At 30.7% G+C, this 26,471-nt stretch overlaps 2 protein-coding genes across 3 annotated transcripts in view; one reads left to right on the plus strand and one right to left on the minus strand.

The window, feature by feature from the left end:
• LOC136977669 (uncharacterized) overlaps positions 1-24,057 on the minus strand; it is a 79,785-nt gene extending 55,728 nt beyond the window's left edge. The window contains exon 1 of the mRNA XM_067273212.1: positions 24,051-24,057. The gene's annotated coding sequence lies outside the window, so the exon portion shown is untranslated. The remainder of the gene's footprint in view (positions 1-24,050) is intronic.
• The window catches only part of LOC136977672 (hypoxia up-regulated protein 1-like), a 64,574-nt gene extending 38,821 nt beyond the window's left edge, over positions 1-25,753 (plus strand). For both annotated transcript variants that reach the window (XM_067273215.1, XM_067273214.1), the window contains exons 8-12: positions 6,901-7,078; positions 10,526-10,712; positions 17,102-17,236; positions 20,053-20,268; positions 25,556-25,753. In XM_067273215.1, the coding sequence (XP_067129316.1) occupies positions 6,901-7,078; positions 10,526-10,712; positions 17,102-17,236; positions 20,053-20,268; positions 25,556-25,633 (794 nt within the window). In that variant the 3' untranslated portion in view covers positions 25,634-25,753. The remainder of the gene's footprint in view (positions 1-6,900; positions 7,079-10,525; positions 10,713-17,101; positions 17,237-20,052; positions 20,269-25,555) is intronic.
• Positions 25,754-26,471: the final 718 nt, after the last annotated feature.

Genomic DNA, 26,471 nt, shown 5'->3' on the forward strand with positions numbered 1-26,471 from the left:
AACAATTTTGCGTTTGAAACAAGAATTTGCAAACAAATTTAATAGAGGCATCACAAACTTGATAGCCTACTTGATATACCGTATTTTACAGACTATAAGATGCTACGGACTATAAGACGCACCTGAATTTTGGAGGCAATTTTTCGAAGAAAAAAGTGCGTCTTATAGTCCGTAAAATATGGTACTTCATGTATCTTCTTCTTCCTCAGCTTTTCCCACTCTATGTAGGGTCGCTGTTTCTTATGAGTCGCCTCCACTGCTTCCTGTCTTGGGCTGCCTCCACATTCAGATGCCTCCCTCTCAAGTCCTCCGCCACAAGATCCATCCACCATCTCCGCGGTCGTCCCCGCCTCCTCCTCCCCCTCACTGACATCTGCATAACCCTTCTTCCCACATACTCTTCTTCTCTTCATACCACATGACCAAACCACTTCAACCTTGCCTCCTGTATCTTTGCTTCTATGTTCGTAACTTTCACAGTCCCCCTCACACATTCATTTCGAATGTGATCCCTTCTCGTAACCCCACACATCCAGCGGAGCATCCTCATCTCCGCCACCTCCATCCTTTTGACATGGGTTTTCCTCAAGCTCACAGTCTCAATAGCATACAGCATAGCTGGTCTCACCACCACCCGATAAACTTTTCCTTTCAACCTAAGCGGCACCCTCTTATCACATAACACACCTGACATATCCCTCCAATTCCTCCAGCCAGTCTGAATCCTGCCTGTCACCTCCTTATCCACACCTCCATCCTCCGCCACAGTTACCCCAGGTACTTAAAGGTATTGACTCTGCGAAATACGTCTCCCCTCAACTCCAGATCCCTCTCCCGGGCACCATCCACCTCCCCACTACACATATACACTGTTTTACTCCTACTCACCCTCAAGCCCCTCCCTTCCAACGTGCCCAACCACCTTTCCAATTTAACCCTCAGCTCCTCTTTAGTCTCGGCGCACAGAACGATATCATCTGCATACAACATGGTCCAAGGCGCCTCTTCTCTGACCCCGTCCGTGATCACCTCCATCAGCATGTTAAACAAGAAGGGGCTCAGTGCTGACCCTTGATGTAAACCAACTTCCACCTTGAAGCACCGGGACACTCCAACACAGCTCCTAACCTTTGTGGCCACATCCCTATACAGTTCCTGTATCAATCTAACATACTTTTCAGGAACTAGCTTTTCCCTTAGACACCTCCAGAGTTCTTGTCTAGGCACCATATCATAAGCTTTCTCCAGGTCAATGAATGCCATATGCAGCTGGGTTTGCTTCTCCCAATATTTTTCCAACATTTGCCGAAGGGCAAAAATGGCATCGACTGTTGACCGTCCTGGCATGAATCCAAACTGTTCTCCTGCAATGGTCACCTCTGCTTTCAACCTTCCGTCCAAAACCCTTTCCAAAATCTTCATCGTGTGGGACATCAACTTTATTCCTCTATAGTTTTTACAATCTTGAACATCCCCTTTTCCTTTGTAGATAGGTACAAGTATACTTTCTCTCCATTCGTTAGGCATTTCCTCCTGCTCAAAGACTTTTTTGAATAGGTCCCATAGCAGGTCACTGCCCTTCCTCCCCAATGACTTCCACACCTCTACAGGAATTCCATCCGGGCCCTCCGCTTTACCGTTCTTCATCCTCTTTAGGGCCCTTTCCACTTTTTCTCTGGTTACCATCTGTACCATACCCATGTTTTGGCTTCCTTCCTCTCTGTTCTTTGTTTCATTCTCTGTATTCAAAAGTCCCTCAAAGTATGCCCTCCATCCTTCTCTTATATCGTTCTCCCTTCGAAGGACCGTCCCCGTCGTGTCCTTGATCTGCCTTACATGCGAAATGTCCTTCGTTGCCCTATTCCTGATTTTGGCTAAACGATATATTTTTTTCTGTCCTTCCCTTGTATCCAACTCCTCGTATAAATTCGCATATGCTCCTGCCTTTGCCTGTGCCACTACTCTCTTAGCTTCACGCTTTGCCGTTTTATACGCAAATCTATCTTTCTCAGTACGTGACCTGTCCCACTTCCGTTTTGCCTCCTTCTTTACCTGAACAACTTGTTGCACATTTTCATTCCATCACCAACCTTCCTTTTGCACCCTAATCTTTCCAGATGTTACACCAAGCACCTCCTCCGCACAGTTCCTGATAGCCTGGGCATTATATGCCCACCAGTCCTGCACCCCCTCCCATTCTTGCGAGATTTGTAGCAGCACCCTCTCCACATACTCCGCCCTCGCCCTCTCCTCCCTTAACGCGTTCAGCCCTTAGCCCGAGATATCTCGGGCAAGTTGTATAGCGTTACAAAAAATGGGGTCCTTTAGGACCCCTAAAAAAATTTTTTTTTTTTTTTTGATTTTTCGGATGTTTTCTAAGTCTCCAAATTTTTTGAAAAATTTTTACCCGCGCGAAAAAATTTTATTGCGAGTTTAATTAACCTTTAATGACACGCAATTAACGCTTAATGGTTTTTTTATGGGATTTTTTTATAAAACTTTATTCATCTTTCTAAAGTTCTAGTGCGTCGATTTTACTTCGGTAAAGTTATTTAAAGCTATTTTCTGATGTCAAAAACAGCATCCAATAGTTTTGTAATTTTTTTAATTAATAGATTTTATTATATATACGTTTAATTAAGTCGGGGGGGTCGGAAATTTCAATTAAAATCGTAATTTTAAAAAAATATTTAGAAATATACCGCCATCTAGTATTCACCCTACTTTTTACCCTTCTCCTCCCGAGAGTTTCATGAGAATGTCCCGCGAAAGACGACACCAGCTGTTCTCAAGGTCATCCAGCTGTGTAAACAATGACACATCGGTGTCAAGTTTCGCGCTAAGGCGAGACAAAGGAAATTATACTTTGAAGCTTTTTCTTCAAAATTAACACATTTCTATAATTTTTTTTTCGTTTTTATGTTTAACTACATTAAAATTAAAAAGTATTTAATTCGCCGGAGTCCCAAGGAGTTAAACGAAACCACTTGATTTTCTTCATCTGTGTATTTCCACTTTTCCTATACATTCTTAACTTCATGTCTATGCACATCAACCGATGTTGCGCCGATACCTGATCTGTTGGTATAACCTTACAGTTTATCACCGTCGCAAGGTGCTCTCGTCTAGTAAGGATATAGTCAATCTGCGAACTATGAGGCCCACTGTTGAAAGTTATCAGATGACTTTCCTGCTTGGTGAAAAACGAATTCACAATCCCCAGATCAAAAGCCACAGCAAAACCCAATATACTCTCCCCCTCCTTGTTGGGTTCCCCAACCCCAAGGCCTCCATGGATCCTTTCATAGCCCATGTTCTGCCCCCCTATGTGCCCATTGAAGTCGCCTCCCACAATTACTCTCTCCCCTCCTTCCAGTGTCCTCATTTCTTCATCCAATTCACTCCAAAAACATTCTTTCTCCTCTGTTGCACATCCTACCTGGGGTGCGTACACACTAAACACCACAAGTAGATCATCTCCAAAACTCAGTTTCATTTGCATCATCCTATCACCTCTCCTGTACACCACTAGTACCTCGCTCCTCCACTTGCCAGCTACCACTATTCCAACCCCATTTCTTCCATTTCTGTTTGCACTGCTATAAAACAATTTACATCCATCTCCAAGTTCCTTCGCCTTGTCTCCCCTCCACCTCGTTTCTTGCACGCACAGTACATCAATCCTCCTTCTCCGCATCATATCCACCACCTCCATTCCTCTTCCCGTCATACTTCCCACATTCAGTGTTCCCACTCTCAACACCTTTTCCTCATGTAGGGCTTGCTTCTTTAACCTCATCCGCCACTGGTGAGGTAGCCCTTGCCCACTTTTCGCAGCTTTAGGGCAATCTAGCTTTAGGGCGTCGCCTACAGGGTATGCCCTAGTTCTCCTTCTATCACAGTTTCTGAGACTCATCATGTAGTTTTGGCAAGATGTTTTACGGCCGGATGCCCTTCCTGACGCCAACCCTCCTCCTTTATCCGGGCTTGGGACCGGCAACAGCCATTTTCAGGGCTGCATAAAAGTCAATAAATATTTGATAAAAATAGATTAATTTCACTTCGAATGATTCACTTCAAATTCAAAAATGGTACTTCACTTCGAACGATTCACTTCAAATGGTACTTCATGTATAGTATGTATAAATGTAGAAAAAAGTTATACTCGTTAAATATATATAAAATTAATGAATTTCCTGCTTTGAATGAAAAAAAATCTGTTTTTAGAAAGTTTGAGTTGTAAATAGGTATAATTTTTTAGATTTCTCAAAATTATTATTTTTTATAAGTACTGCCAGGTCACAAGTATTTAGATTATAGATTCTCAACTGTATATGTAAGAATATGGCGAGGGTTGGGTCCTCTTGTCATCAAGTTGGTAAAACTTGGTCACTGGAATGCTGTATGTTTGGAGACAAGGAAATCGAGAGTTTCCTGTCCCCTATCAGGAGCTGACACCAGTTAGGATAGTTCAAAGTCGCGTCCTAACTCTTGATTAGTCTGATCTATTTGGTTCATCAGTTCAAAAATTTAAGGAGGACTATTAGTCAAGTGGAGAGTGCAGTGGGCAAGTCGATAGGATGTCTGTTTCTCGATTAATGACAAGTAGCCAGTGACAAACATAACAAAGTTTAATATGGTTCTCAATCCTAGAGTACACTATAACTACAAAACTTACAGTTAACTACTAAGTGTAAATATTGGGCTCTAGGGATACTAGACCCATTCTAGCTATGTGGAGAGAGAGAGAGAGAGTTTACAACCAGTAGGTAACTATCATATCTCTCTCTTCCGAAGAGAGGATATCAGTCAAGGCGTGGGACAATGTTTGTTGTAGCATATCATTCATATCCCATGAATGACGAATGTGTATCTCTAGTACTATTTATTGTGTAGTATTTAATTATTAATAGTAGTGGTAAAGTAGTCCAAAAATCCAGCAATTGTTTGGTTTATTAAAAAAGTTTTTTGCCATTTCCATCTAAGATTCTTAAGGCTTAAGACATTTTCCCAATCCAGTCCTTCAAAAACATCTTAACATGATCTTACTGTATTTTCACTTCTGATACTATTGGTCATTAAAAAATGCAATCAACTTGTAGCTTGTAGAAAAAAGATTCACAGGCATTATTCTATTTACTATTAATGGAAAGATGAAATGGCAAGATGAAATGGAACCCATAGAAAAACCATTTAAATTTACAACTGAATAAATTAACTTAATACTTAAAAAAGGAATTAGATGTCAAATGATCTGTTATATTATCAGGATATAATAAGACTAATTTAATTACATATAAAGTAACAGGAAGCAGGTCACTCTAGACCAGTACTTGACAAAAGAGAGACCTTTATCTTATGATAATTCTTTGGCATTAATTAAAAATTGGGTTAGTAGATTTATTGTTTATGTACAGGAATTAAATGTTTGAATTTGTAAATTTAAGGTTTTCTTTATACTCTCCTAAATTCTTCAATAAAATTCAAATTTTTTTAGCTTTCATAGGATTTGTAAAATAAATATTCATTCTTAAACCAATCTTTCTGTTTCAAGCATATACTGTATTTAAATATTAAATATATGCTATATTCCTTTTTATTTCTAATGCAAATGTTATTTATCCTTAATATTAATATATTTATTAATAAGAGAGAAGTAAATAATAATGTGCAGTTCAATCTGACATTATATATATAGTGTGATTATTGTCTCTCCACATTGTACCGTGTGGGCGTGGTCCAATGTGGAGTAAAGTAAGTTATGATGTCACCACTTAACTGAATCATACCCATATGATTCAGTCAAGTGGTGACATCATAACTTATAACAAGCAAACTGTATATTGAGTTAAAGTATCATTACTGTGTTCTTGGAAGTTTCTCCTATTTCCCCATCCTCTATGGAGGGACTTTATGATTACATGACATTGTGTGTGTGTGTGTGTGTGTGTGCGCGCGCGCGCGCCTATATAAAGATTCATAAAATTCTTGTATGCTCAGAACAGGGGAAATTTGTTTTAGATATGTTGTCTTTGTATTGTTTATGGGAAAGAAATTACATCAATTATGGCATGTTACCCAACACAAAATGTGTGCTATCTCTAATGAAGCAATTTTTGCTCATTACAGTACAATGTAGACTATGTACAATTTACCAAATTACATTGCCAGCATCTGTTGGCATGCTGATATTCCCCCAGGATATTGGATGTCAGAGTAATAAACTTTACTGTAAATTGAAACCTTAAATTTTTGTCTAAAGTTGTTTTTTTACTGTATTATTCAATCTAGTCAGTCTAGTAATTACAATCTTCAGTTGTTTAATCCTTAAAAAATGAAATTTTCTTATAATCAATTCAGTAATACTATAATATATAAAGACACAAAAAAGTTGAAGTATTTATTTAGATCACTATATAATTCATATCTGGTCTATTGAAACAATTTTTTTTTTTTTTTCTGCTAACTTAAGTAGTAATTGCACAAATTATTTACTAATTAGATTGTTGCTGCAAAAATAAACAAGTGGCTCTTTCAGACTGTTAGCAGTTTTTATTCTGATAAAGGAAATTTAATTCTAAGCCAAATGATCACCTTATTGAATCTGACTACTTTATTACTTTTAGTGGTAAAGTAGTCCAATTCAATGTAGTAATCATTTAGCTTATTATTAAAAACATCTGGCTTTGAGATGTTTGTAAAAAAATTTAAATTATTAATAAAGATAATGCATTAAGAATAGATTTGGCTATGTAGAAAAATTATAGTAATGTCATAAGAACTAATTTCATAAAAATATTTTGCATCTTAACTGTTAAATATAAAGCAATATTTTGATGCATTTATATTAAATTAATACTTCTTAAATTAAAAAAAAAAAAATACTTTAATTTGTTTTAGTTGCTCTGAATTATGGTGTTTTTCGAAGAAAAGATTTCAATGAAACTCCAAGTAATATTTTGTTTTTTGATATGGGAGCTGGAAATACTATTGCAACAATAGCAAGTTATCAGATGGTAAAAACTAAAGACAAAGGATATGCAGAAACTAATCCAGTTGTTACTATAAAAGGTGTAGGGTAAGTTTCATAGATTTGATATTGAATTTATTAAAAATAACTATTTTTGTGATTGTATTTAATTTTAAATAACTTTTTTGTACTATTTGCATTTTGATTCAGATTCAAACTCAATATTGGCATGCACACAGTTTTTAAACTTTAATGTGTCTACTTTGTATAATCTCTGGATTAACTGGTTAAATAGAAACCTTATAAAACCTTATAAGTTGTTTAAAAGCCACTAATCAAAATTTTGGTCAGACAATCAATGTTGTTTATTCAATAAAGGTGCTTATTTTTTTATTAATATTTCTTGATTCTAAACTATAGTTTTAGAATAAAACTGGTATATATAGGATCCCACATGACATAACTTGTTTTTTACGTGACCTCTAGAGGGATGTATAACCTCATAAGTTGGCATACTGATATTCCCCCAGGATAAATTGGTATGCCAGTTTTTACCATATGGAAATATCTGATTTCATGGTCTCCTCTGATAGACTGACATGTCAGACAATCTGCAAAAATATAGTACATTCTGATAATCTTGAATTTTTAGATTGAACAAGCTGGCAACTGTTATTTGCAAATTTACAGCATGTTTTCAAGGAGTAATTTTTTAATGCTTTGATAATACAACTGAAAAAGAAAATAATAAATTTTTAAAATGCATATTGTGATTGAGATCTCAAATGTGGGAATACAGATGTTGAAGATAAACTTTACGAACAAGATGTGTTTGTATTATTGGAAGTTGTTAAGATTGAGGATCAATTCTGTACAATTTTATATATGTGAATTTAAGATTTTGATAAAACAAAAAGCCCAGAATGTTAAATGCAAAATGAAAAAATCAGGGTGCAAGAGAAGATTCAAAAAGATGTTTAATGGAATGAATGTTATTTTTGAAATGTGGAAATTGAATGATTCAGAGTTGGATAACTGTATTAACAAGGATAAAAAAAAAAAAAAAGGAAAAGTTAGTTCTGATTGAAAGAACTGATCAAGATGTAGTAGGATGGACATAAATGATGTTAAAGTGATGGATACAAGTGATGTTAAATCACATTGTGGATACAGAAAACCTGTATGTTCTAATCAGTTGAAATGGTTGTTTGGGATAGAATTGTAGTGTTTGCCTTGTTGTAGTGGAACCTGTGTGGAAAAAAAATAAAAGTTTGCTGTGTTTTTTTTGTCCTATTGGTGACTAAGTTTGTTCTATTGATGATTGTGAAAACATAATTGAAATATAGTTAATCTTCCAAAATGAACTTCTTCCAAGAAATGCAGAAAATTTGTTATTTTGGAAATTTAATTAAATGAAAAATGTACCAATACTGAAAGGAGAACACTGTATATTGTAGCAATGTTTTATTCTCCAAAAATAACCTTGAATTCATTTCCTAACAAAGTATTATGTGTGTATTTTGCATGAAAAATCAAATAGAAGGTATAGTATTAGTAAAATTGAGAAAAAAATGTTAGAATTGAAATAACAAATATTCTCATATATTTGTTGAGAAATAGTTATCACCTGAGAGTTTTTTTAAACAAAAGTTATTTTACTTTAAACAAATAATTCTAATTTCATTCAAAATAGTTAATCTATTTTGATTATTTAAATGAATTTTAATTAGGGTTTTAGGGTTATTTAGGTTATTAGGAAGAATTTAGGGTTAATAATTTATTAAGTTATGTAACAAAATTTTGTTATAATTGTACAATTTTTACAAAACAAGTAAATATCTATCAAAGTTGAAAAAGGAACTTCCTGTTTATTTGGAGAAAGATAACACAGTTTTTTCAAAAACGATAGTTTGGTATGGGATTTCTCACACACACTGCAAGACTGCTCAACTTCTATCATGCATCGAAAGAATTGAGGGCTTGTTTTAAATTCTTGAAGATTGGAGATTTCTAATAAAAGGTGACACATCACCCCTAAACACTAGCTAGCTAGTTCAGTTCTGCTTAGTTCAATTTAAGTCAGCTTAACGCAGCCCATTGCTTATTATCAAGCTTTGTCTTTGACTTTTCATGAGGCAAGTTTAGACTTCATGTATTCTAATCATATAGTTCCATGCACTCTTCTTAAATATCTGCTCATCTCTGACATGAAAGACTGAATATCATCAAGGTAATATATTTTTGTAAACTCTCTCTCAGAAAGATAGAAGATTAGTTAGTGAGGTATTTGTTCGAGTTCTTCTTTAAAGAAAGGTTTATTATAATTAGATATTTTTTGTTATTCTAATATGTTTTAATCATTTTATTCATCTCTCATTTTATTTCTATATAAGGATTTTGACTAATTTTATTAAATAAATATATTTTAATCATTTGAATTGATTATCATTTGCCTAACTCCATCATCTTACCCACATTATAAACAGACCTTTCTATAAATTCCAGAAGCTCGATTAAATGTTCATTCGTGTCTTAGTCTGCCTAATTGACTAAGTGGTGTCAGGAATCCTGATTTCTGAGAGATTTTGCCATTTTTTTTGGGGGTTGTATTAAAAAAAAAGTCATTACAAATGTGTGACAGGGTCAGCTGTAGCCCTATCAAAAATTCTATCTGGGACATTTTCTTGTTAGTGGAAGCTGTTCCTTACAATTTTTGAATATATCAAAAATGTAATTATTTGAAACTATTCTTGGATACAAATATTTTATCCCCGTTGTGAGTATAGTACATTATCCATACTGTACTTGCATCTATACAACATTTGACAATTACAGTTGCAGAAATGAGTCAACTAATTTTAATCTTTTTCATTAAAAAAAAAATCTTTTATCATATAGATTTTAAAACTTTGTTAAATAAATAATTAAAAAATGTAAAAAAAGGTATATTTACAATGACCCATAGCAAAATTCATTAAAATTTGTAATATAGAACTTTATTATATGGAAGCTTGAATGTACAGTACACACAATTTAAAATAATCATGATGTAATATAGTTTTAATTTGTTTAAATAAGATACATAAACTATTTTGTTATCTTGTCAATAATAATAAGCCAATATAAAAAAGACACATTCTATAGTTAAACAGTGCTTTGTTTGAAAAGTATGCTAATAATTTAAATAAGAATACTGTAATTTTTAAAATTGCTTTTATAATTGAACAGTGGTTCTTTAACCTTTTTCAGTTAGTGGTGTACATGTGCACAACTTTTGATGGCCTACCAATGTCAGTGATGCATCAAAGAAATCTCTATATGTATAAACGAAATATGACATTGAATATCTGCATTTTTTTATGTAAATATGCAAATATTAAAATGTAAACAAGAAATTAGCATTTCTAAATGATTTTTTTTTTGGAATTTTGTTGCATGCCTATGAAGGCCAAGGCACAGTAGTGTGTTTGCAGCACTCTGGTTGAGAATCACTGTAATTGAACATTATATTGTTTTTTGAGCAATTAATTTATGTTTTAACATTAAATTTCTCAGATTTGACCGTACCTTAGGAGGTTTAGCCATGCAACTGAAGTTACAACATTATCTAGCTGAAAGTTTCAATAAGCAAAAGAAAACTTCTCAAGATGTATTTCAGAATAATCGAGCTATGGCCAAATTACTGAAAGAAGCAGGAAGATTGCAAAAAGTATTAAGTGCTAACACTGATCATATTGCTCAAGTAGGTTTATTTTTAATGATGTTCTATACAATAAAAAATAATTTAGTAGCATAATGTCAATAATGGTCTTTGATACAGTTTAAATAGTAAAAGAATTAGTTTCCTTTTATTACAACTTTAAATATTTATCTGATGTGTGTATATACACATCAGATAAATATTTAATATTGCATAAGCAAACTTTAATTTTTATATTTTTATTTTATTTAGTACAAAGCCAAGCTTGCTATACAAGATTTTACAAAAATTCAAAAGTAATAAATTGATACACAATACATCAATACAAAATATGCAAATAAAAAATCCTTCAGTCCAGCTGTGAGCACTAATAAAAAGTGTAAATTAAAATTTTTTATAATAAATTAAACAGCAAAATTTCAAAGGTTAAAAAACAAAAATCCAAATAATTCACAGCTGAGCAGATGGCATGAAAAAAATGCAATGCCTGTTTATTTAATTATCAGAGATAACAAAATGTCCTCTGAAAAATAAAACAAAATTTTTTTGATTAATTTTAGTTATTAGACAAAATTATATTGTAGTAAGATTAGTAATGAAATTTTCAATGACTTTAAACTCAATTAATGATAGGATTTGGAAACTGGAATATTTTTCACAATCCTCACCAAACTTCATACAAAAACAAAAAATGTGAATAAGTAACTGTGATATTCTTCCATTACAAAAAGAATATTTAGATTCTCTCTCATAAGGTGGTCAAAAGAGCCAGATCTTAATTGCAAAAGATACCTAACCTTTTTTCGGCTGGCAAAAAATAACATAAAGTAATTAGGTGGAATTTGTCATGCAGCAGTTTTTTGCATTTTTGGATAATTTTTTAAATTGCGGTATTTTACTTCAAAATCATGCTATATTCAATCTGTTTTTTTGCATTTGATTAAAAACATATTACAGTTTACGATTGTTTAATTTTTAGTTTAATACACATTTAAAATAATAATAAAATTTCAAGCTTATGAGAAAAAGAAAAAAAAAATTAATTTACAGAGATTTGCTGAACTTTGTTTTGTTTAAAAGAAGACAGATGTGTCTAACTAACAGATGTACAAACTGCAGCTCTCTAGCTAGAGCGGGGAGAAGTTATTGCCATTATTTACACTACATCTCTAATTACTTAGCTGGGAGGGGAGTTGATTGTTATTGTGAAGCAACGCATCAAAGTTTATCAATATATATTTTTGCTTCAAATAGTGAATATTTGACACTTTTTATATTTTTTTTTCAAGACTTTATACAATAACACACTATAATAGGTGATTAGTTAATTTTTTCCTGCGATTATGCAATATCCAGGAGTAATGAGTTTCCCAGTAAATTTTTCAGCTGGAAGCTTTTCATAAGAAATCTTGTCAAAGTAGAGTCAAATAACATAAAAACTAGTAGAATTATGCTCTAAAATAAAGAATATAGCTATTTTTTAATGTTTGTTTACGTTATTTCTGACTCCACTCACGTGGATTGGTTCTTCGTGGGAAAATCCTGACCAGATGGTTCTGAAAAACTCTCATTCGTCGAAGTTGATTCAGTCATAATATAAATTACCAATTAGAGCATAATGGGTGTAGAAACAAAAATTTTAAAACCAATTAACAGCAAGATCTTCCATAGACTTACTATGGGGAGGTGGAGTTTTCTGGGATTATTTATTGCTAGATACTTTTGAAAGCATATTTACTTGCCTAAATATTGTCGAATTAACTAATTTAATGTCTAAGTACATTAAATTAGTTAATTAGAGCTAAAAAAAAGATTTAAAAAGTGAATTTATTGTGATTGTTTACATTTTACTTTGGAGGTTGGAGGCAGGGCTTTTTGCAGCAATTTTTTCCTTTCACAAGTCTGTGATTAGTTAATGTCAACAAAGACAGAAGTTACTCAATAAAACCTTAGGAGTTTCCCTTTGATTGTTTTCAGTCAACTGTGTAGTTAACTGCGAAGATTTACTGTAGAATGGTAGGGAGATGTATTTACTGAAATATGGCTTAGGGGTGGTAACAAAACACTTATTGGCTTAAAGTCAGTTTACTTACAGAAGAGCTAGTCAAAGCTAAGATTGCTGGAAAACTCGACTATATTGCAAATTAATCTAATTTTTTGGTTAATCTTTTAATTTACACTGAAAGATGTATTTTGCATTACCAATTAACAAAAAAGTCATGTGATATACACCTATAAGCGTCTAACCGCCTGGAAAGAGCTAATGTGCCAAAAGCCTATATCAGCATTCAAATAATCTTTTACCAATTTATCTAACCATTATATAATTCTCTAAAATCTTATTATTAAGTAAAGCTTTATTTCTAAACTTCAATATACAATTATCCAAAATTCTCATTAACAAATCTAGACTTTAATATCTTTTAATAACCATATGAGTTTACTAAAACACACTAACTTTCCTCCCCAACCTATTTTAGAACTAAAGAGGAGAAAATCCCTACATGACTGAAACAAAATAGATTTAAAATCTGTCCTCTTCAATTAAGAAAAAAAAAATAATAATAATAAAGAAATCTATTAAACTAAAAGGCAAGACGTAATATAGCATTATCATAAACTATAATAAATTTGCATTGAATCCTCTCAAATTATAAAATCTAATCAAACTGCCAGACCTCAGAGCCATACATCATCACTGAAATAATCAGATTCAAATAAATGTTCTTTTTTTTTCTTTTCCACCTAATAAATTTCCCTTTTACACAAGAATTAAAAGAGTTTTTGACTTCTAAAACTATTGTCTTAAATAGCAGGTAACCAAATAAATAAATGTGATTTTTTATTTTGATGAATAATAAAATTTTAAACAAAAAATACACATTTTTATTCACATTTCAAAAACTACATTATTTATTTGGATACCTGATATCAATTTCAACTGCCTTAAAAATCTCTGATTTGAATAAAACACTACTATTAAATATCTATAATCTCTAACTACCTCTATCCTTTGCCATTAAAAAAAAAAATCTTTCCTTGTTAAAGCTCACATCACCATTTTTTAAAAATCATAATCTTAAAGTCAGTTGAACTTAAATTTAACAAAGTTTAAGACATTCCTTAAGATATTTAGGAAAAATAGTCTCTCTAAATTTTTGATCAAATCTGCTATTATTACTAAATCATCTGCATAAGACAAGATCTTTATTTCTACATCCCAAATACTAATACCAGACACCGAAGATGCCATAATACAATTTATCAAATCATTTAAATAAAAACTAAATAAAATAAGACTCAATACAATCCTGCTGTACTGCTCTTTTCATAAAAAGACAAATCAGTTTTCCCTGAACCTGCTTGTACAAAAATGTAACTATAACTATATCAGTTAATTCTCAAGATAAACTATCAATTTTTTCAGTCTACTGATGAGCTAGAATTTGAATTTAGAAATATCATGTATATGATATTTGTACAGTACATTCTATTTGAGTGCATTTGAAAATGAAGCAATATTCAAAATTTTAAGAATTACATTTATGATTTAATTTTATATTATACATTGATGTCCAAAAGTTAAAAATAATTACTGTTTTTGTGAACATGGTATGAAATAAAAGGCAGAATGAATCGAGTTGGTATAGTTAATTAGAAAGCAATTGCAAATAAAGGGAAAAATTGAAGAACACAAAATTTTTATTACATAACTTATGCAAAAGATACCAAATGAAGAAAAGAGAAGGTAAAAGAGGGAAGTCATCTGTTGTTGACAGAAAAAAGAACAGATTGCTATAGTCAGTTAATAAGGAGTATGGATCTCCCTTTGCTGCAATACAAGTTTTACAGTGATCTTTAATGCAATGAATGAGGATCTGGATCAATTGCAGTGATAGATTCTCCTATTCCTGTAGCAGAGCAGTTTTCAGCTTGGTGTGCCTTGAAGGTTGGCTAACTTCAACTTTTCATCCAAGAGCATAAAAGGTCTCCACCAAGTTAACACATGTTCAGTCAGGTTCAAGTCAGGAATCTTGCTGGCCATCTTTGCTTTGAAGAAATTTGTTTACCAATTGAGAATGGTGTGGCCTTGCATTATTGTCCATGAATAAGAACTATAAATCCTTAGCCTCTAGGAAAAGACTAGAGACAAGGTTTGAGAATCTTGTCTCTGTACCTTGTTCTATTGAGATCCTCCTCCAAAAATATGAAGGTCAGTGCATCCATTAACCATTAAGCATTATGCCCATCCACACCATAATGCTACTACTGCAAAACTGATCTCATCCAGTGATGATGAGTGGACAGTAAAGTGTTCCACATTCTCTCCAAATGATGTGGTGATGAAACTCTGCAAACAATTGATTCATTGGAGAACATTGCATTGCTCCATTGATCTTTAAGTTCCAGTAATCCCAACTCTGTCACAGACTCCCTTATGCTGACAAATTAAAGGCAGGCAAATAGCTTGATGTCTGGCATACAGACCACTCTCCCTGAGCCTTCTGGAAACAGTTTGCCTGATGATGATGATCCCACGGTTGTAAGCTCAGAAGACAGTTGTCTGGCTGAGATCATCCAGTTATGGATAGAAATCAATTTTGTCAAGCAGTTGTTATTCTCAGTCAACCATTTACAGGTTGTCTGTGAACATCTTTAGCAGTTTGGTATGTTCTCCACAGTTTAGAAATTACACATTGTGTAACATTCATTACTCTAGACACTTCTATCTATGATTGCCATACTCCAACATTTCAATGATTCTGTCTTTCAAAAACAAATTGATTTGGCAGCTCTTAGCCATATTCTATTCTTTTACAGCAATAGATTATGCTAGTGCTCACTGATGCACAAAAGTCTGGAATTGGAGATGTACCTTTACATCACTGTATTTATAGCATTCACATTAGCCCCCTCCCATTGCCTCATTCTGTCATTGAAATAAAATTTGCATGTACAAGTTCATTCTTCACATCACTATTATTTCTTTTACAATTTCATGCTGTTCCATTTTATTTCCACTTTTTTTCTTATTTATTCTTAATTTATTCGTAATTTTTGGTCCTCAGTGTATGTAATTTATAATGCTTATATATAATATAAAACTCCAGTTTCCTGTTGTTGTTACCTTGTTGGAAATTGTTCCAGATTTATCAGGAACAACTTCCAACAGTGAATTCAAGATAATCTCAGACTTTTTATGATTTACATATTCTCCTCTTATATTGTGCATAAAAAGTTATTCATTTTTGGTATTAATTGTATTAAATTTAAGCTCTTTAAATAGCTTTTAAATTCCTACTATTAGTTTACACTCTCCCTATATATATTTATATATCTTGTTCAAATTTTCAATCGTTAATAAAATACTTTTTATTCATCCACTCAAGGTCAAATATGTTTTTTTAAACTTGTAGTGAATGACACTTGATGGTAATACAGTTTTTTCAAATATTAATTAATTAATTAATTAATTTTAGTTTTATATGGGAGAAAAAAATTTCTCTTATATAAGATATTTAGCAGTGTGAACTTATATTTAGAGAGTGTGAACTAAAATAAAATTTTTCTTTGTTGACCTAAGTAGGAATTGACTTTAAAAAAATTTTTTTATATTACTTGTTAAATTTAAAATCTTAATTTTAATGTAGTTTATCTTCATAAATGCTAATAAGGTTTAAACAATTTGCTGTAATTTGAATAATCTTAAACATGATAAATTTAGACATATTGAAAGATGAATTAAAAATAAATAATTTGATCAAAATACACTTTATTACAACAATGAATTCATATTTTCAGTCATTTAGCAATAATTAAATGATATATCATGTTTACTGATAGTAGATTAAAAATTTTTCTTAGCATCTTGTCTGATGAACAGCATTATCCTATGTATCATATCATGTTAATGAAGCATATGGTTAGTGTGTGAGTGCTTAGATTTGACTTTGTTTTACAGTCAGATGTTTTTTCTGATACCAACAACCCTTGCTTTTCTTCCAAACTAGAGACCAGCTAGTGCCTATTAGATAGGTGGAAATATTTTCTCAAAAATACTTAACTTTTTTGTTTAGTTTATTAATATCGGTAATATTTCTGATATTAGACTCTTCTCAAAGTATCAATGCTAGAACAAAACTAATCATTTTGTCAGTTAGCATTTTATAGTTTCTGATTAGTAGAGATTATTTAATTTTCTTTTAAAAGAAAATCGAAATAAATTTATCTTTTTTAAAATCTTTTCCACCATCCTATATAATTTATATAATCCTATATACCAGATACTCTAAACTTTATACGGTATCATTGTTATTTTATAAACATGATGAAATTTAAGTTTTTATAAATAAAATTATGTAAGATTATTTCAGTTTTAATTAATTAATTGATTCCTGTAAATATTTTAAAATTTTTATTTTATTCCAAAGGTTGAAGGATTATTAAATGATGTTGATTTTAAACTTACTATTACAAGAGGTGAATTTGAAGATCTCTGTTCAGATTTATTTGAGAGAGTTCAGAATCCTGTTAAAATGGCATTAGAATCATCAGGAATGGTTATGGTGAGTAATATATATCTGATTGTATACCATATATATATATATATATATATATATATAAATTAGAAGAAACTTAAAAGTAAAAATATCTCTAATTGACTAGAAAAAGTTAAATTGGCATAAGTTTACCTTAAAAAAATGTTACAGAATTCTTATGTGAAACAAGTTACTTGTTTTATAAACACTTGTCCTCTTTTTTATTCTTAGCTATATGGTTACTTGTTTATTTTATGTAAAAATTTTTTAATGAAAAATGTAAAATATTATGATATATGTGAAGTAAATTTGTCAGTAACAACTTTTTTAAGCTACATATAAGAACATATTAAAGTAAATGCTAAAATGATCATAATTGGCTTAGTAAAGAAAGATTTGAGAGTTCTTGAATATAGAATTACTGCTTTATGTTAAATTAGTAGACTTCTAGCATAGCAAAAGACTTTTTTTGTACTATTATAGGTAAGATTTGGCCAACAAATTGATTATTAGCCAGTTAATCATATCATCATTTTTAGTCAATTCTAGATAAGAGTTTGTTAAAATGTGAAAAAAAATCTAATTTTCTTGTTTTTACATATTTTTTCTTTATCTCCTTTTTCAGTTAAAGAAATTTTCTTTAGCTACTGTTATGGGTTGGTAGCACTTTTTTTTTTAAGACAATATATAATTGTGCTTCTTTTCACTGCATCACAATCAAAAGCAATTCTGCACTGATACTGAATAAAAAAACACATGAAAGTGAACATGCTCTTTTGTACAGATGGTTATAGTTAGATTGTTGTTTTAAAAAAAAAATTTTTTTTGTGCTTTTAACAATTTCAGTGTCACATAAAATGAGTATGTCAAAGAAGAGCAAAAACATATTTCCACAAATGAATGGGAAATTAATTTTGTTTTTGTTATGATGAAAGATAAATGCTACTGTTTAATTGCCTCAGCATTTTAATCTTAATCTTAAATTTATTATAATGCAATTAGTAAATACACAACAAAATTTCATAAAAATGTGCAACCTGATAAACTTTTTCAACTGTTTTTTATTCCTTCGTATATCTTCAGTGCTTTTAAGTTATGGTAGAAAATCATGCCTAACTATAAGTTGGCCAGGTTTGCTATAGAAAAAGGGACACTAGCAAAAATGTTTTGTCATAATTTTATAAAAGATGAAAATTGTTACTTCAAGAAATATAATTTTAATATTTTTAAAGTTAAATTTTAGTTCAATTTTCTTTTCTGATATAATTATATATAGATTATTCCTGTATGATTTCAACTTAACTAGAATAATAATAGTATCTAAAATTATTTTTTGGTAGTTAATCTATAAAATTTTAGATAGATTAACAAATTATGAGCTGCTATTAGAGTTATCATCTGTAAAGCCAACTTTAAGAAAAGATATCATTATATGTGCTGAATATAACTGACAAACAACATTGTAAATATAGTAGAATCTGTGTATTGTGGTCACAGATATTGTTGCTAGTTGTCTAATATTGTTAGACTTAGCATGTCTGAAAACATAAAAATTAATATACAAGTATAAAATTATTGTAATCAAAGTTTCAGTTGTAGTATTATCTTACAAGGAGAGGATCAAATGTTTGGATCTCTGATTCAAACAAGACTTTGTGAGCATGTAGCCCTAAACACAAACACCTTGCCAAATAATAGGACCTACTTCACAAGCATTTCTGAAAAACAGACCTTTGAAAATTGAGTATTTAGCTTATAAGTCATTGGAAGTTTCATGTCTTCTCAATTCTAGAATGACAATAGCTGAGGGATAAGATGCTAGGCACTGGAGCTACATGATATAGGTTTGAATCTTTACAATTTTAGACTATTTCATGTGTAACAAAATTATTTTATTATTTTACCATATCATTAGCATTAATAATACTATTACAGTAGAGAGTCGTTAATCCGAATCAATTGGGGACTGGGGTTGTTCGGATTAGTGATTTGTTCGGATAATCAATTATATACGATAAAATATATTAACCTGTCCGATGTTCAAATTTTTCTCTGTTGCGTGTCGCTTTGTGTTGAATTTTCGTCGATTTTAAGCCTAACGAAAATTTTTATAATAATCATCGAGGCTATCGTATTGTTAAAAATTATTTCTTTATTTTGTACAAACAAAATAAATATATTGAAGAATATAAAAAACATGAAAATTATACTTTAGAAGTAAATCTAGTATCAAAAACGTTCGATTCAGCATGACACAGTCCGACTGAAAATCGTTCAGATAACCAGCGATTCGGATTACCAGGGTTCGGATTAACGACTCTCTACTGTATTAATCTTCACATTTAAAGCTTATAAAACAAGATATTGAAAAATTGTAATGTCATTACCTGTTTATCAAAAATGATGTCACTAGATTTAATCTCTCAACTATTGCTGTTCTAAAAACCAAATCTTCCAAAAACTTATAAAACAATTTTCAGAGGGTCATTTTTTTGGAAACATTTGAGAAGTGAGTTTTATTATCTGGGTATTTACAATTTACAACTAATTTACAATTAGTGGATTTAACTCTATTATAAAATATATATTACTACTACATAGAAATAAAACAAATAGCAATAAAGATTTTGTAAAATCTTTTAAACCATATGAAAGTAGACTATATTGAATTCCAGAACTAAATAGTTCATACAATTGCTCAAAGTTTAAATTTTATCTGCAGACTTCAAGATTTATTGTAATTTAAAATTATGTGATGTTTAATTTAAAATACTCACAATTTTTATAGCTTACAATTAATATTAAAATTTTGATAATTAATTAACATAGATTTTCATTTATAGGATGAAATTGATCAAGTAATTCTAGCAGGTGCTGCTACAAGGACTCCTAGAGTACAGCAGAAATTATTGGAAATTGTTAAAAAACCTGAATTGGGCAAAAACATCAATACTGATGAAGCTGCTGCCTTAGGTGCTGCATATCAAGCAGCTTATTTAAGCAAGGGTTTTAAAGTAAAAACATTTGTAGTGAAAGATGCTAATATTTATCCAATTCAGGTATATTTGTAATTTACTTCAAATTCTATGCAATAGATCACTAAATTTCTATTTTAAACTTATTTTTCTATTAATCAGTAAACATTTGTACAAAGATTTAATTTTAATTTGTTCCATTTTCAAGCTTCCATATGCTACTGTATACTTTATAAATTCTTATATTATTTATTTATTAGCATCTTATTTTAATTTTGAAGATATGGTTAAAAGATACATAATTTACTATTATTCTTTCATGTATTTTTTGAAATTTCCAGTGCATTTTCACCAATCTGAACTAATTTTTATGCAGAATCATTTAAAGCAGCAGGGTTGTACATTAAAAATTTGAAGTAAAAAAAAACTTCAGGCAAATTTGACATGCTTTTAAAAATTAATTCTTGATTTGTTTTTGGCTGGAGCATTTTTTAATTTTTATACATTAAATCTAGCAATGTCTTGAAGACAATACAATATGTGCTACTCCTCTGCTATAACACCAATAACAAAACATTAAAAACATACAAAACAATAGATATTATTTAGGATAGAGCATTTCCTACAGAAATAGCTTTAAATTTAGAAGAATCAAGGAATAGTTTATCTTTAATTTTAGTGGCAGTTTTTTGATGCTGATAGAAAAATCTAATTGTTACATTAAGGCAACAATATGATATATAAATACAAGATAATCTGGTATTAAAGGAATATGGATGTGAAGAAAGTAAGCCATTAAAATATTTATGATTAGATTACAAATGTGATCTCAATTTAATCTAACATATTGAATGTTTTGATGTCCAAGACAGATTTGTGCAACATCGGGATTATTAATAGTTAGCAGATGTAAAAATTTGTTGAGGATAATGAAAATTTTGTTAAGTTCCATATTAAATATATTTAAAATTGATGCAGAAGCTGAAGCCCATATGGATAATGCACAGTCAATAATAGATTGGAAGTTAGCAAAAGAAAAAAAAATGAAAGAAAGAAAATAGTGTGGAGAGTATTTTTATTTGTTTTTAAAATTACACCACAGCTTACTGTGTCAGATAGAAAACTTAATTAAAAAGATTTCTATGTGTAGGTGGAAAGGAAGCTGAGTATTGAAAATGACACCAAGGTCACAAGCATGAGAGAAATGCTTCAAATGATGCTACAGGATCAAAGTCATTAGGATACAAAAATTCCACACAGCTATGCAAACCTTAAGAAATTCATTAACATAGGTACCTGGAATGCTAAATCTTTGTATCAAATGGGAAAAATGGAAAATGTAATGCATGAAATGAAAAGACTGAAGATCTCAATCTTAGGGATCTCAAGATGGGCTGGAAAAGGCAATATTACCACTGACAAAGAAATAAGATTCATCTACTCAGGAGGAACAGAACGTCAACAAGGAGTTGGAGTAATGCTGGAAAATATGGCTAAATTGGTTGATGGATAGAAAGTATCTGATAGGACTATAGCACTGAGGATAGATGCTTTCCAAGAGGACGAGGATGTTTATAAACAAATAAATAAATGCCTACAACTTAAAAAGAAGAGAGATGTAGTGATTATTATGGGGGGGGACCATGAACACCAAGATTGGAAGAGAAAGAAAAGATAATGTAATTGGACCATGGTGCTTAGAAGAAAGAAACAAAAGAGGAAGTAGACTTGTTGAATTTTGCATAAGAACCAACATGATTGTAACCAACACCTAGTTCCAACAGCATGAAAGAAAATTGGCTACATAGAGAGCTCAAGGGTTAAAAGGAACAGAAACAAGAAACCAAATTGATTATATTCTAGTCAACTACAGATTCAGAAATGCAATAATTAACACTTATCCAGGTGTAGATTGCAACAGTGATCATAGTCTACTGGTAACAAAATGAAGAATAAAGCTGAAACATGTAAGGCCAAAAACAAAGCAAAAGAATGACTCAATATAGACTGCATCAAGATGACTTTTCAGGCTGACGTATCAAGTAGAATTCATAGACTGACATATCAAATAGACAAAATTTCAACACTAACAGAAACACAGAAGAAATCTGATTTGATTTGAAACAAACATTGAAGACACTGCAGTTGACATCCTCAGCAAAAAAGGGAGACAAGTAAAGAAGTCTTGGGTCACAGAAAAGATAGTAAAAAAAGTTGGATGAAAGAAAATGATACAAAAATGCTAACAACATAGAAGAACAAGAGAAATATAGAATCATTAATAAACAAATAAGAATAATGTGTAAACAGACAAAGGAAAAGTGGTTGAATCAATTATGTCTGGAAATGGAGCACCACACAAATGGGAACAACTTAAGAAGAGTATATGAAAAGTTAAGCTTAATCTCATGGAAAAAAGGAAATGCAGAATTGGTGCTCTGAGATATGAAAATGGAAACATTTTATTGCAGAAAGATGAGCAAAGGCTAAGATGGGAAAGATATGTAGACAATCTTTATGGAAATGAGGACAGTTTAAACCTAGAAGAGATGGAGAAGAAAGAAGAGCAACCTTTCTTAAGGAAGAGATTGATGCTGCATTGAAAAAGTTGATGGACAGAAAGGCACTAGGAATAGGTGAAATACAAGAACTTCTTAAGGCTATGGAAAATATGGAACAAGAATCCTAACTAATTTTTTAAACAAAATTTTAGAAGCAGATATTCAACATAATTTTACAAAATCTATCTTCATCCCTGTTGTTAAAACTGGGGTTACCATAGACTGTGATAAACACAGAATTATTAGCTTGATAAACTATGCTTCAAGGCTTTAGTTAACATCATACAGCAAAGAATAGAAAAGTACATAATTCAGGAACTAGATGAGCCACAGTTTGGTTTCTGAAGAGGCAGAGAGACAAGGGAGGTCATTACAATGATATGACTTTCAGGAGAATGATTGACCATAATAGAGTTATTTGTATGTTTTGTTGACTTTAAGAGGGCCTTTGATAACATTAATCAAATGCTGTTGTTTGAGATTCTGAAAAAATAGGTATTGATAAAAAAAAATTACTGAGAATAATCTACAACATCTATAAAAGTCAAAAAGCAATGGTCAGAATTTAGGGAGAGAATATAAAATGGATTCTGATTAAAAAAGGAATAAGACAGGAATGTGGTTTGTCTCCAACACTTTTTAACATCTACAGTGAATGGATGATGAGAGAAACATTCAAAAATTTAGATTGAAGGTGTAAAAATTAAATGAACATCTTGTCATCAGCATACCTAATGTTATTGATATTTCTCTGCTATGTAACATTGAAGAAGGGTTAAAGAAAATTCTAAATAGATTGAAAGAAGTGGGAAAAGCAAGATACCAAATGAAAATGAACGTGAACAAAACGAAAGTTTTGATAATCTCAAGAGAAGAAAACAAAGATCTAAAGATTATTAGATGGAAAGAAAATCAATCAATGTTTTATTGTTCGAACCTTAGTTCATTACAGAAACAAAAATTAATGATAATAATTAACAAGTTAATAATTTAGTACAACATAACTGACTATTATTCTATATTTTATTTTGTGTTTTGAAAAGCATGATATATTAATATCATCTTTCCAAGACTTAAACCTTAATAAATACTTGTCTCTACCAACTCTAAATTTAACACAATGAAGAAATACATGTTCCCAATTTTCGTATACTTGCATAATACAGTTACTACATATTTTTTCAGAATCTTTTGTTAATCTGCTATTATATGTTAGGATATAATTTTGACTGCCAATTCTCCAAAATGAACAATTAATAGTTTAACATAATAATTTATATCCGTAAGCAATTAATCTTCACACACAAATGAATTTTTAATGCTACAATATAATCAAAAGTGTATTCTTTTCTAACAGAGACAAGTCTACTTGTATACTTTGTTCACAGCCCAGTTTTATAATTAATGGTTGATAACATTCAATCAAATGAGGATCCTGAGATAGCCATAGAAAAGAAAAACCAAATCAATCCAAAAGATTTTGCAGTGCCAATGCCCAATTATATGTGCAATGCTTTATCATTGAACACAATCTGTAAAGTTTATTATACACTAATTTAACATAGCTTTTATTGTCTAATTTTAAGAGATGTATCCAAAATAAAATTATTACTTTTATTGTGATTACTGATATTCTAGAAACTCCAAACTCCAATCTCAACATGTATGCTGGAATTTTATTGTATAACATGAAGATTTTTCTAAAATATAAAGTAAAGACAATTTCCAGTTTATCATAGTAAGTGATTGCTCATATAGGATGAAATCATTGAATGAAATAATTTTATATAAGTAGAAGCAGAGTTAATTTTCGCTCTTGAGGAAATAGGTCACATAGAACCTATTGTCATTTTAGCTTTATGTATACTATGATTTTTAGCCTGTAAGAATTGTCCTGAAGATGAAAATAAAACTCCTAAGTATATGTAATTTGAAGCAACTTCTAAAGGTTGATTGTTCAGAAACCATCTAGATAGAAAGAAAATAGAAAAGGTAAAAATGTTTGAGTACCTAGGAAGTTGGATTACTGAGGATAATAGATATAATTATGAAATTAAAAACAGAATAAAAAAGGATAAAGCTGCTTTTGCACAAATATCCTCAGTATTAAGAAATAGAAATGTATGCAAAAAATTGAAACTAAAAATACTTATAACACTGATTATGGAGTGTGACTACATATGGATGCAAGTCATGGACAATAAACCAAGAGGCAGTTATTAGGATAAATTCCTTTGAGATGTGGTCTTAGAAGAATGAAAAGAATTAGTTGGATAGGTAAAATAACCAATGAGAGGGTTATGAATAAATTTGGAATGGAAAGAAACCTGATGGTCAGCATTTAGAGAAGAAAAACATCATATGCTGGACATATAATAAGAGGATCCTCATGGGAACTGATGAAAATTGCAGTTCAAGGAATGGTGAAGGACAGACAGAGAAAGGAAAGATCTAAGCTAACATGGCAAAACAGCATTAAAAAAATGAACTGGTTTAAAGCTTGAGAAAAGCCTATAAGCATGAAGAGTGGAGAACTGTTGATCAATTGCAACCCTCTGTAAAGAGGATGCCATATGAATGAATGAATATTTTAAGAATAAAAAATTGATTTTCGAAATAAATGCATTTATATTGAATATTTTTAAAACTTTTTTATGTTAGCATGAGTAGAAGAAATAAATACAGCAATAATAAGAATATAGTATATAATTTGTATATGACAAGATGATTTTTTTCTCTTCAGTTTGTATCTTTAAACTAATCAATTTTAGGAAGAAAATAATATTTTTCAATGAATTTTTAATTTTCAGGTGGATTTTCAAGAGAGAGATAGACTCAGAGGATGGGACTCCGAAAACAAAATTAGTAAAAAGAATTTTATTCAGTAAAAATAATCCATTTCCTCAAAAGAAGATTATGACTTTTAACCGTCACACAAAAGATTTTTCTTTTAATGTTAGTTACGCAGATCTCAATTTTTTACCACAATTGGAATATCAGTAAGTACAATGCAGATCAAATCTCAAGCAGTCTAGAAATAAATATTAAGCTTATAACCATAATTTTTATTTATTCATCTATTATATTAATCTATATTTCAACTTCCTTTTATCTGTAAATAAAAGAAAAATATAAGAAAATTGCAATTTTATCTACAAAAATAGCTAAATGTTTACTGCAATAATTTCTTTGTGCAGTTCTTCAGAGTTAATAATACTTGGAAAACCTTTTTCTTTCACTCCTATGTTTTTAATGTTATATTTTACCCTTAATGAAATTAGAGATATAATACAATAATAATTAGCATCAAATTTAGATAGATGTATTTATTTATTTATTTAGTATTATTGCTATAGTGAATTCTTTTAAATCTTGTAAAATTCAAACTTGGTATATGGATCATGTAATCATGAACACTCATGAAATATCTTTGAGTTTGATTCAAATTATGGTCCAAGTATTTTCTAAATCTTTTTACATTTATCAAATATTCTAAAGAAGGCAAATTTCATCTGTAATAATGTAATCAAGTTTCTTAAATTTAATTATTTAAATTCTAGTAGTTGCTAATAATTAAATAAGTGAAGGTAAAATCTACAAATATTTAGGATTCTAACTCAGAAAACATGCACAAAAAAACAGACTAATAAAAGAATACAACAGCAAATTATACTTGATACTAACAACACGGTTGAATGTAAAAAACACATTTAAAGCAATCAACAT

Source organism: Centruroides vittatus, unplaced genomic scaffold (assembly GCF_030686945.1).
Source record: "Centruroides vittatus isolate TY-2023 unplaced genomic scaffold, ASM3068694v2 contig_466, whole genome shotgun sequence".
NCBI lineage: Eukaryota > Metazoa > Arthropoda > Arachnida > Scorpiones > Buthidae > Centruroides > Centruroides vittatus.